General features: G+C 35.9%; 1 protein-coding gene across 1 annotated transcript in view; it reads right to left on the bottom strand.

The window, feature by feature from the left end:
* The window catches only part of USH2A (usherin), a 391,128-nt gene that overhangs the window by 192,620 nt on the left and 185,351 nt on the right, over positions 1-13,157 (bottom strand). The window contains exons 34-35 of the mRNA XM_075147080.1: positions 2,333-2,492; positions 1,676-1,847 (exon numbers count right to left, since the gene is read on the bottom strand). Of these exons, the coding sequence (XP_075003181.1) occupies positions 1,676-1,847; positions 2,333-2,492 (332 nt within the window). The remainder of the gene's footprint in view (positions 1-1,675; positions 1,848-2,332; positions 2,493-13,157) is intronic.

Consider the following 13,157-nt stretch of genomic DNA (forward strand, 5'->3'; position numbering starts at 1 on the left):
GTGAAACACTAAATATTTCAATTTCTTTCCAGGTGTGTATGTTTGATTTGGGTTTTTTGGGTTTGTTTGTTTGTTTGTTTTTTTCATCAGGTATAACATTTGGCCACGTTTAAGCTTCATAACTTGTATATCTCTAATATTACAAATATTACATTCTTCTCAAACTAATCTGACAAGTTCCAAATACAACGGGTTCAAATGTTTTAAGAAAGCTATCACCTCAAAGATATGGGCATTTCATGCACTTTTAGACTTGCCATTTTCAAACCTGCAAGGACATTTAGATCTTCTAACCTGCCTATCACAGACCCTTGCATTTTATCCAGGTAAATCTGGTTACCTTCATCACCATAAGAAATTATCTTTTCTTACTTTCTGGTTACCACTGATGCCATGCAAATATTTTAAAAAAATAAACAAACAAACAAAAAAGCAACACCCAAAACAAACAAAGAAATGAGAAATAAAACATAAAGATCAAAGATTCCTAAAACTGCATTCAGTAGCTTCTAGAAAAGCTGTACACATTAATGAAGTAAAAACAAAGTCCACACAACACTTCTTTGTTTTAACCATATCTCAAGGCAGAGCCACCAAAAGAAGCAGTCCCAGTTGCTCTCCAGATCGTCGCTGTTAATTCTCCCCTGATCCTCTCTCCTTGTGCCTCCCATGCACAGGAGCTGGGCAGGAGCTGAGAAGAGCTCTGGCACAGTGAAGGACAGCATAAATTCTTTTGGTAGTCCCGCTTGCTTATAAAGGCGTAAAATGCTTGTTGAAGTACTGCCTAGTTTTGGACATGGTGCTATTTTATATTCTATACAATTTACTATGCTGAAATGTCTAGGCACAAATGAATTAATTTTAACATGAATCTAAGCTTTAATTAGACTGAATATCCTTGCTTTTTCAAGTTCAAGTCAAATCCTTATCATTACCTGAAGGTAGTTTATTTTTTGTGGTATAATATTTAGAACATTCAAGAGCATGTTAAGAAAAAATGAATGCATACCCTGTCTACATAAATGTAAATTTATTCATAATCAAGAGCAGAATATTTTCCTATGGCATTTATCAAAGCAAATATCCTTATATAGGTATTGTTATAAAATGAACAGTGCGCTTAAAACAAGGGATAATCCCATGCTTTTATGCACATATTTTCAGGTTTGTTACTGAGCTGAAGCTGTTTTATTTCATCACAAAATAAAACCAATGATAAAGAAATGCAATGAAAACAGCAAGGTCTTTTAAAATGTTTTCAATAAACAAACTGCTACTTTACACTGAACTTTTTTCCTCTCTGCTATTTCCTTCTACATACAGATTTTATGAAGAAGGAGCAAATTATCGTGGTACAAAATATGAAAGGCTAACATTTTCAAATACATTCAACATTTTCTCGTAAGTTGGGGGCAGGAAACATTTTTTAAGTCTTTCATGTATTTCTGGTCAATTCTCTATCAGTTATCATCCAACTTATCCTTGAAGAAAATCTGTATTTAAATTACATACACATTTTTTGACGGCCTGTTGTTTAGGATGGCTCATGCACCATAGTTTCAGAAAGAAGAGGATAAACAAAGTGGACACATGAACCATTAAGTATTTAAGATGTTAACAAAATCAGAATAATTTTCACCATTTTACACTTCTGCTACACATCTTTAAAACTTACAGCTAGTTTTATGAGGTATTCAGTACCCGGGAAAAGCTGCTGAATAGTAAAATCCAGAAAAAGTTCTGTGTTGTTATAGATTACATTCCACTTTGTAAAATTTTGCTCATTGTTGGCAATATAAATTATATAGCGATCTAGGATTCCATTTACTTCTACTGGTTCTTTCCATCTGCAAATAAAAGCAAAATATGATTAAGACCAGCAAAGATTCAGACCATACTGAAAAATGTAAGGCTTTGTTTAGGGGACTTTGTGGGGTTATTTTCAGAATTTGAAAACATAGCTTTGCAACCATAAAAATAAATCTAAGGCATACCTCTAATGCAGTATTTGTACTCAATAGATAAATGATTACAATAACACACGAAGCAGGGGCTACAAAACGGGCATATCACCAGAACATTTCCTGCACTGAAGTTTGCAGAGGCTATGCCCATATGTAGGTTATACTGATTGCGTAAAGACAAAATGGAAATTAAGTTGGCAAGTGATAATCAGAAGGTTCACGGAACCACTAAACTAATCACTTCTATGCATTTAATCATAATAAATTTAATTTTATGTCACAAACCCTTTCCCTGATTGAACTCACTGGAATTCTTGAATAAACTGATGCACTATTGTGTTGTCAGGAAAGAAGAAATCCTTACTTACTGTACATATATCGTTCTAGAATCCAAAACCGTCAGGACCGGGGCATCTACGTGAGATGGTGGCAGCTGTGCTGTAAACAAGGTGACCTGGGAACTGTTTGCACAGCCAGCAAGCGTGCATGCAGTGAGCAGAAACTGGTATGGTGTAAAAACTGCTAAATCTAGGGCAAGAAAGAAATATGAACTTACTTTGTATATTAATTTTACCTTGTTTTTCTGTAATTTTCAGAGGGTAGTGAATTCAGAAATCAAGAGGAAGAGGGACCCGTATCCCTTAAATGTTTCAAGATTTGTCCCAGAGGAGTGAATAAGTGCTGGTTCTTTAATAGCAAATAACTGCAAATTTTGACTACGAATAGATCTATGGAGCATGCTTTGGTTGAGTACCCCATTGTACAGTACATTTACACTAGATCATACACCACCCAAACAAAACAAAGATGTTAGCCTCTTAGGTGCTACATACTGTATCAATTTGCTACACTGACAAACGAACACCTTTAAAATGATTAAATCAAATCAAATTAATGGAAAAACAAGTACAGGTTCATTAACACAGCCAGATTATATTTTTTTTAAAAATGTGCTGTATGATACATGAATGTCAAGCATCAATACACACAATGATTCACTCCATGCAGATTTCACTATAAGCATGAACACAAAGGAAGCTCATTGTTGCCACCACTCATACTGGTCTGTTCTCTCTTTGCCTGTTTGTCTTCAGCTGCACGAACACCAAAGATTTGTAAAATATATTTCAGTAAAGACAACCTGTCTCTTGCTATAGCAAAATAACTGTTAAATGGTTATTTATTATGAAGCTATCTTGAGTTTCAATTACTGCAGAAAATGGTGAATAAAATGTAGCATCTTTGCTGACTAAATATTCTAAAAGATCTTTAGCTTCATATATTCTTCCCTATACTAATAAAGGAATGTTTGTCAGAAAAATTATAGTAGGAAAGTAATGCAGACATAATTTTCTAATCTTTTTCATTTTTATTAAAATATAAATCACAGATTTTAATGAGCAAATCCTTTAAGAAGGAATTTACAATTGAGGTTTTGGCAACAGTATAAGGTTTACAAGTAAAACGCATATGTTATAGGTACACATTTTTAGTATGCCAGGAAAGTTCTGGGTTTTTGCAAGATATAACAAATGCTAGTCTTTTCAGAGCCAAATAGTATCAAACTATCATTTTGTACAAAAATATTTGTAAGCACAAATTCAAAAATTGCAACTGGATGACAAAGACATCACTAAAGCAAAAATGTGGTAGATCCAACTTCTTTCTCATTAGTTTTGCCCTCATATGATGTTTCCTGTCCCTGCTGCAATGGAATTCCTTCTGATTCACTCTACTCTGTGTGAGGAGAGAATGAACTCGTGCATTTTTATTGAAAACACAGTATCACTCAGTGGTATTGTTCTATGGAGCACATGGCAAAGTGTGAGTTAAAAATAAATGCCATAACTAAAAAAAAAAAAAAAATCATCAAGTGAATGTCTGTAACACAGTGACATAGTTTAATCAACATAATGGGGCTGATTCTACCAGGGTTAAGCAGTGCTTATGTGGGTGAGAGGGGGAAAGCACACTCCAGAGCAGGTGCTCAAGCTGGCTCATCAAGCAGAGAAAGTAAACTCCACAATCTGCACCAACTGTATTGCCCTCATTAGTGTACACCTTCCTGGATCCCTTGTTCCTTGCAGCTGCCATCAGAGAAGCCACAAAAAGTACAGCTGGAGATGGAAGTCTGTGAGACAAGTATCAGATACTCCATGTTCTGCGGGGGCAAACAAGTGGGCAGAAGGATTTTCCTTCTAGCAATCCTAAAATGAACAGCTGAAAGCAATCCATGGCACCTATTTAATTCATATCCTTGTAAAGAGTGAATATACATTCTTCTCTCTAAGTTGAAACTGTATTGCAGGGCTTCACTTAGCAGAGTGAATATAACACAAGGGAAGGGAGAAGAGAAAAAGAAAAAGTGGATTCCTCCTTTTCCATTTGTTTATGGTGGATCACTGTTTTCCTTTGTACGCAGATTTGGGATGGGGGTTGGGGAGGGGTATTTTTCTCTCCTTTAAGGAAAATTCCTCATCAAGGAACTGCTTTTTTAAAAAAGGTAGCTTATACTGAAATCCTGATTTGATGCACACTGTAGCTGATGAGACTACTTGCATGAATAAGAGTTTCTGGAAATACCTAGTTAAATTTGAAGAGGGAGGAACTTTGTCAAGGATGAAGAGAATGGAAGATGGAAAAATGTTTTGTTTCCCTCCCTGATAAAAAACAAGTGACTATAAGTTACTACATGTGTGTCAGTGCCTGGAATGGAAAAAGCAAAAAGACAAGACAGGGAAACATGTAAAGTTTAAAAAAACAGGAATAACAAGGAATGGAAACACAGGACATATGAGCAGCAAGATCCTTTAGGAACAATTGATAAGTACACTGAGAGGGGAGGGAAGGAGAGGAGAGGTTAAAAAAAAGAGGGGAAAGATAAAATATGGAAAAAAGCAACATGTCACCAGGATCAAAGAAAATCTTTATTCCTTGTCTTGATTTAATAATGCCCATGTATTTTGACTAATAAATGCCGATTAGAAAGTTTCAATGGAATCTGAAAGATTTTGGTGGGATAAAGGCTAAGAAGAAAAATTTTGCTAGTGGGAGCAGGAGAAGAAAATACAGACATTAGAGACTTAGCAATGTCACTCAAAGTATGAGCTTTGCAGTCAATGAAAATCTCTCCATAGACTTCATCAAGGTTTGGATGAGCCCGCAAATATAACGTAGGTAGTATTTCTAAAGGGTTAGAACCAGAACTGACAAACTGAACAATAAAAATCATATTACATCATAACTGATGCAATTATTTGTCACAATCTTATTTGGCAGATATTTTCCTATTTCAAGTTCAAAGTGTTTCATAATGGATCAATGGATTCAAACAACTACAGATACAAACATGAATCTGAATGAGGAGGGAGGAAGTTCTTAAAACTACAAAGCCGCTGTTTGTCAAGGTCCTCTAGCAACAATGCCTTGTTTTCCATTTGCTTGATTGCATGATTTGCATAAGATCAAATGTAGGCAATTGTGGACATGAAAAACAGATCGCTCTCAAACACATTAGAAATGGATCTACAAGCATTATCCAGAAATGTGTTACAAGAAAATGCACCCCAGTGCATGGAAAACTCAGTGATTAATGTCAAACAAACTGTAATTTACAATACAGGGCATGAATTATATGTTATTTTACAATTGATTTCATGCTGTTGCTGGAAGAATTTCATTGATCTCAATTTACAAAATGAACCCAATAAGCGGACAATTATTTTCTTTTTAACTCACAGCAAAAACTGAATTTTTTTCTTACACATTTGCTTGATCAGGTTATATTCCTGCGTGTTCCACAATTCCAGTCCCCTGTGTTACTTTAAAATAACATCAAATGTTTCTTATTGCGATTTTCCGATAACTACTCTCGTAAATCACTTATTTCTTACCAAAACAAAGCTAAACTTAAAAATTATAGAGCTTTACTGAGAAAAACCTAAATTCAGGATTTGGTCTTGTACTTGTTTCTGGACTCAGAATGGCAAAGTGCACCAAAGGGCAAAGAGAAAAGTGACTTTATTGGGGGTACAGGATTCCCTCAAATCATCCTATTAAGGTAGCAGGTAGCCAGAAAAATAATTCTGCATTTTTCTGCATGTCAAAAACAGAATAAAAGAAGAAAACTAAAATAAAATCCCACATATCTGTTTTAAAACCATTACTTACTTTCCCCAAAGAAAAAGGTGGGGAGGAGGGTGGGGAAGGGCAAGGAGAGAAGGGATCAATCTGCCTTTTCATCTCTTTGACCTCAGAGGCAATACAGACAAACTAAATTCTTTTCTAACTCGTATGTCAGCAAGAGAATTGCTAACTATAGTGGCTATCATTAAAATCGACATTTGCATACCACTACATTTATTATGGATGTGGTATATGTGGACTTCCCACACTAACCAAGGCAACTGTCTTAAATATCATGGTAAATCTAACTATAGTGGTTGGTATATATCCAGTTTCTAATAACCACCAGCATAAGTCCTGATAGCACAATCAATGCGAGAGACAGAAAGAATAAAGAATGACCCTGTTTGCATGGTCAATAAGAACACTCACTTTGCTTTGATCAAATTTAATGGGTAGTCATTGAAAGATAATATGCAACACTACAGTGCTACTTTTAGCATGAAATTTGAGAGATATTACGAAGATAGAGAAAAAAACCATAGTTAGTAGAGTTAAAAAAAAAACCCAACCCCGAAATTAGAGATTTAAGAACTTGACTCAAAACATGAGCTTTACTGTCAAGGTGTCAGAGTACATCACAGTTCAAAAATAACACAGTAGTAATGTCTACAATGTTTTAATTTATCTGTAACACGCAGCATTCTGTATTCAGGTTTACAGCAAGAGAGTCGCATACCCTTCCTTCCTCCCCTCTTCCACCCTATTTCCACTCTCCCTGGTTTCAGGCAGCTATTGTAAGGACCAGAAATGGCAACGTCCTGTCTTGGTGAGCGCTCAGTTGAAACGTGACTTGCGTAAGGAACCCCACATAGTTTCTCTCAGGAAAATAATTGAGACAATAGCTAACCCATTGCTATATTCAAAGGAAAATAATACGGCAGCACTGTAGCAAGGGATTGTTAGCAGCACAACAAAGAAAACCTGCTGAGAGAGTATGAAGATGAAAAACTTCCAAAGAATTCCAATCACCAGATTGTTTATGTAGGTAGACTATAGAACTACTTCAGCTCGTTACTCACATCCTTATTCTGTTCTCTCATCTTCTTTCTCATAGTTCGTTAAATTAACTCAAAGTAACTTAATATTTAATTAGAAGGTAAACTCTTTGGGACCATAAATCTGCATCACCAAATACAACGATGTCTGCATCTAATTTTTATGCTCTACCAAAAGAAAAAAAATCAAATTCATGAAGTAAATGCCGAGATTGTAATTTCAGGCTTGCTCCATCAGACATCATTAGCAGTTCTTTCCCTTCCACCATTTTCTGAAAGCAAGAACAACTCATATATAACTTTTAGTACAGTATATCCTGCTTTCTGTATTTATAAATCACCAATCACTTAATTATATGACTCTCAAAGAACCATCACTAATGTACAACCTTCTCTGGGAAAGTATTATACTAATGCTGCATCTTTTTCACAGTTCTCCTGTGAACCCCATGCCATACTCATCACTCCCTTGAAAATATTTCAGAAAAACCAGGCGTCACAAATGACACCACTTGCCTACTTCAGGCAACTCAATCAAGCCCAAGAAAACAGTGTGCTCATGTACCTAACTGTATAAACTAGCAATGAATGGCCTTTCACATGTGGAACTGGCCCATTAATTGAAGAAAACTGCTATCTTCCCAGATAGCAGCAAATTCTGCCGGATGTTAATTAATAATTAAGAATATTCCAGAGTGAGAATTAAAAGAATTTTGTGAAGCCACGAAAAACAAGGGCAAGAAATAACAAGAGACAAATAAACTCAGGGTCACAAATAATTACTTTCAGGAAGCACCATAAGCTGTTGTTCTGCTCTCTAACCAGCAAAGACTTTGACACAATGGCATATGGATGAAACAACTTTGCTTCTAGCTGGCCAACAAATGCTGATGTGTTTTAGAAGCTATTTGCTCAGCAGTAAATATTGCTGGGTTTCCAAATTACTCATAAAAGAGTAAATCCTCATTCCATTTGAGATTTATATGCTTCAGAAGAGTTCAGGAAAGATACAACTTCCTTACCCTAGCAAGGTACACATCTTTTTAATTAAATATGCATATTATTGCTTTCCCACTGTAAAAGTTGGAATACAAGGATTCCAGTCTTTTATTTTAAAGTCATGTCCCTGAGAGAGCTACTATGGGTACATTTTCCAGGCTGTTCTTGCCCGCCAGTTAGGACACACTAGCTTGAAATCCTAAGGGGGCTCAGCTGAAGAAAACTCAAATCCTATGAGTGCCACATACCACATTGTTTAGAAAAAGTTGAAGGGAAACATCAGAGAAGGACATTTAAACTTCTCTTAATACTTTACCACTGATTAATCTACCTGATACCTTGTGTGACTCTAAAGATATCTCATGTCACTGACCACAGAAGAATCATGGTGCATGATGAAGCTCCTTGGAACCCTCCTTCCCCTAACATCCCTAAAGTGTTCCCCTGGCCCATCGTCATTAGTCACCATCAGGAAAATATAGAGGCATTTGGGGAGGTTTTTTTAAAGGCTTCTCTTGCTGCCAAAACAACACATAGCCAGTCAGTGCAAACATTCAGCATCAACTGAACCTAATGATCTTCCAAGTTACGGCTTTGTTTACTGGAACTAAAACCATGCATTGCCTCCCTAGTTTACTTCAATTATAACAGATGGACAAATAAGGTGAGTTTGAAGGTCAGAGAGGGAGAAAGCAGAAAGAGGTCAGAGCACATAAATTTTTACCAGGCCCATGAAGAGAATTGTGGTCATACCAGTATCACTATCTTAGTTTTATTTCTCACTTTGTCATTTCTTTGCACATCATATGGCATGACGCAGCTCTATTTTAAGTTTTAAATGAAAATTTCCATTCATGAATGCTTCCAAACCAGTCACTGTATTGCTATCAGCTTAAATAGAGGGGAGTTGTTAGTATACATCATGAGAACCATGATCTCTCAGTCAATGTTGAGCCCAAAGAAGTGAAAAAGGAAAAAAAAGTGTTTTGAACATTTTACCTCTGTATTACTTCAGCTTTATGTTCACAACTGGAAAATATATTTGCACTAGGCAATTACATTGCAAATTTGAATCTCAGATACCTGCTGCTATAAAACTGGGACTGCTCTGTATTCACATTAGTATGACCAAGAACCCCTTGGCTCACTAACAGAAGTACATCCTGTATTTCCAAGTAATTCCGATCTTCCTGCAGTGGGAGAAACAAAATTCAGATTCACTTTACATTTGGTGCCAAGTTAATTGTATCAGGTCAAGAGAAGAGCCTGACTGCCACTTTTACAACCCACTGAAGAACACATATGAGTGTGCAGCTGTGGTAAGAGAAGCCAGTAAGATGTTAAGTTATATAAGAATATATGGTAAGTGATACAGCAACTATTACTATCCATTTTATATAAACCAACAGTGCAGTCTCATCTGGAATAGCATATATTACAGAGTGCACAAAAAAATGGAAAATGGCAGTGAGAAAGCACAGGCTTACAAACACTCTCTTAGGAAGAGAGACTGAAAAAACAACCTGAGAAACGGAAACAAAGAAGATGACACACCGTACAGGTATATAAGCTAGTAAGTGCTACATAGAAAAGCAATTAGGATCCTGTGCTCCCATGAACCCCCTTTCAGTAATACAGGGGGAAAAAAGGACATCCAATACATTTAGAAAGTGGAGTTTTCAGAAGAACTCACCCCACCCAAAATCATGGAACATCTACTGCTGACAAGAAGATTCAGGTTTATCTTTATAAATCAAATTCTGAGGGAAAGACATTAAATATCAACATCATGTTTTTAAAATTACTTTTACAAGCATCACTGTAATTTGCAAATCTGTACAACAGTCCTGCAAGATTTCTATACTTCTCTCTCTGTATCTGAGGCTACTTAGAACTCTTCAACACTGTATTTTATTTTATTTTTTAAGTTTTCCTGCCTAAGCAAAGAAAAAGAGGGATGGGAGGAAGGAAATTAATTTCCAAAAGAAATCTTTTCTTTGACAAAAAGTAAACAATTTTAGTAGTAGATTTTTACTTATAAAAAATGAATATGCATACTAAATTGCAAAATATCATTTTAACCCCAAAACAATTGTTATAATCAATAAAATATTAAACAAAAAAAAAATTCATCAAGCAAGCAGAAACTTGAGATGGCACACTCAGACTAGAAATTGGAATATAAACAAGAAAAATATGACAACGGTTGTTTGAACTGCTATCAACTAGAGGTTACAGATTAGTGGTTTATAGATTATGAGCTACATATGCATTTTACATCCATTATGGGTAACTTGTTCCACCATTTTGTATAGTACCAGGCATGCAAGATGATTAGAGAACAACTCTCACTATCCAGGCAAGGCATCATGCGATTTAAGAGTTTCTGTAGAAGAGATACTATCACCTTCCCAGGACCAGAACAGCTCTGTATATCTGAATTATAGTCAGAGAATAAAGGGTTTTGCTAAAGCATTAGCGTAGTGCTGGAACAAGGATAGTGGGAGGACTCAGCTTCTGAGCATCGTTCCTAAACAAGACAATTTATAGCAAGTTAAATCTGTTGCAAGACTACAAAAGCTGAGCTAGTTTTCAGCTGGCCACAGAATTAGCAGCATAGTAAAATATACTGTACTTCTACCTGCTCTCCTCTGTCCTTACTGGAACAACCAGCCCCAGCTGTCAATATGGTCAACATGTGGTTGGGGAAAATTACTGGGATTTCCTTTTCCCTTTTTTTTTTTTAAAGTTTACTTCCTTTATATTTATTTTCAAAACATATACACAAAAAAAAAAAAACACCAAAAACCCTGAAAAGCCCAAAGTTTTTTTCAACTTGACATGTTGCACTACCCAGTTATGTCATGTAGTGTCAGTAATGTCATCAGATAACATAACTGCCACAATCTGATGTGATGCATTAAACTGGGATTACCAGAATAAATCAAGTTTGTGGGTACACAGATCACAGGTGGTGCAGTCAGCTGCTCTGTATTATGGCATATCTATAGGATGTGCAGATTAGGATATAATGTTCAGAGGCTTGTTCTCGTTTGTGAAGAGCTTTGCAACCATAACTCAATAGTAAGGAGCCACCAAACAGTTATAATGGCATAAACCATCATCAGGGAAAAATACAAATCGATCAGTGCCAGTGATATAAAAGAAAGAGCACGCATCTGTCCCCAGTCTCATAAATTCAGTGGTTGTTGTAGGCTTTTTCTCTATCCCACGTGTACTTTATTAATAACAGTAACTATCATAAATAATAATAATGCAGAGTAGTTTATTTCAAAATGAATGCTCTTCTTATTATCTGTTGATCCTCTCCCTTATTTCTTACATCCTGTTTATATTCCTCCTGTAAATGGGGAGAGGAGAGCTAGTTTAATTTATTGTTTGAAGTTTATGCCCTTTAGTTGGCAACAGTGTGCTACGCCAAGAAAGTTGTCTATGTAGGTTCCGTGAAATATCTGCATACCTTAACTGGTATGTTAAGCTTCTACAAAGGAGGCATAGAATTTACGTTCTATTGCTTGTTATAAATAAGTAATAAGAACAGATTAGAATTATGCATTTACGCCTACTAGTGAGAGTGAGATGCATAATTCACAAGTGGCAAACCCTTAAGAGGCTTTCGTATTTCACCCCAACCCTCTCCCCGCTCCAATCTCGTGTATGTAGAACATAGTATATTTTTCAGTCCCACTGCTCCACAATTCTTTTTTTTTTTCCAGCTAGACTGTTTAGATTTTATAATTACTACTTTTTCTTTCTTGCAGAAAAGCAACAGACACTATATGTTAGTAGTCATTGTTGGGAATGTATCTGCTTTATGTGTCTGCTTTATGTTACAGTATTGGTGTCATCTCTCTGAATTTTCTTGTGAAACTCAGGGACACAACTGTAAGAGGCAGATGTTAAATGGCAGTGCTTTCAGAAGGTGCCAGAGTAAACTGAAGTCCTCTACCTAACTTACAAAGAGAACACAGAACTTGCAACTGAAACTTCCTTATGCTTCATAGTTAACGTAACGTACTGCTCCCCTAGTTGGATCTCCTGGAGGACTAGACTAATCTCTATGCCCATTCATGTCCTCAACATCTCTGCTGAAGCCTGTAAACGAATACCTGTTGCGACCACAATTTATATGATAGCACATGAAGGCCACATGATTTTGCAGAGCCTGTGGCTTTCCCCCACAGCAGTTCTACCTCTAAGAAGCACTCTGTTACCTGGTGATAAGGTGTAGGAACAAGGAATGATTTTAGTCTAGTTGCTTTAATATTTTTTTGGTTCTCTGGCTGGAGCACTACAGTGTTGATTAATGTACCTCCCAAAGAGGCACCACTAGGGACAGGCTCTTTGGTGGAAGAAGTCATCTTGTAATTTCTCTCAACCATTTTGAACTTAGGCTATTTAGTTCCCTGGATTTTCCTTTGTCCTGTATGCAAATATTTTAAATTATGCTCCAGTTCTAACTACCACTCTGCCTCAACCTCTGCCGTGCAACTTGTTTTCATAGTTAAGCTAAGACTTGTACCTCTCTTTTTCTGGTAGCAATTATTTATTTATTTATTTAATCTTTTGATTTCTTCAGTATACCTCACTTTATTTTGAGTTTTCCTTGACTAGCTTTCTATGTACTTTATCTTTGCCTATAAACTTAGGAGAAAGACTTCACTTATGTATATATTTTAATTCCCAATACAATTTAACAGCTTAAAAATTGTTATGTGACATTGTAACAATGATATTAAATCCCCAGAGCCATATTTCAAAAATTCAAAACACATTAGTTGAAATGAAAACTTTTACCCTAACTTTTAAGAATAGCAAAAGGCACCAGAATTATTTTGATATATAGGAAAGCATTCTTATCCTTGAGCTGATGAAAAGGCTAGCACATCAGCTCATGAGAACATGTGAACATTCTTGTCAATTGGATTAAATTATTGTTCCTTGATCAGAAAACAAATGAGTAACAATATTAAAATTAAGTGATCTTAAA

This window comes from Calonectris borealis, chromosome 3 (genome assembly GCF_964195595.1).
Source record: "Calonectris borealis chromosome 3, bCalBor7.hap1.2, whole genome shotgun sequence".
Taxonomy (NCBI): Eukaryota; Metazoa; Chordata; class Aves; order Procellariiformes; family Procellariidae; genus Calonectris; species Calonectris borealis.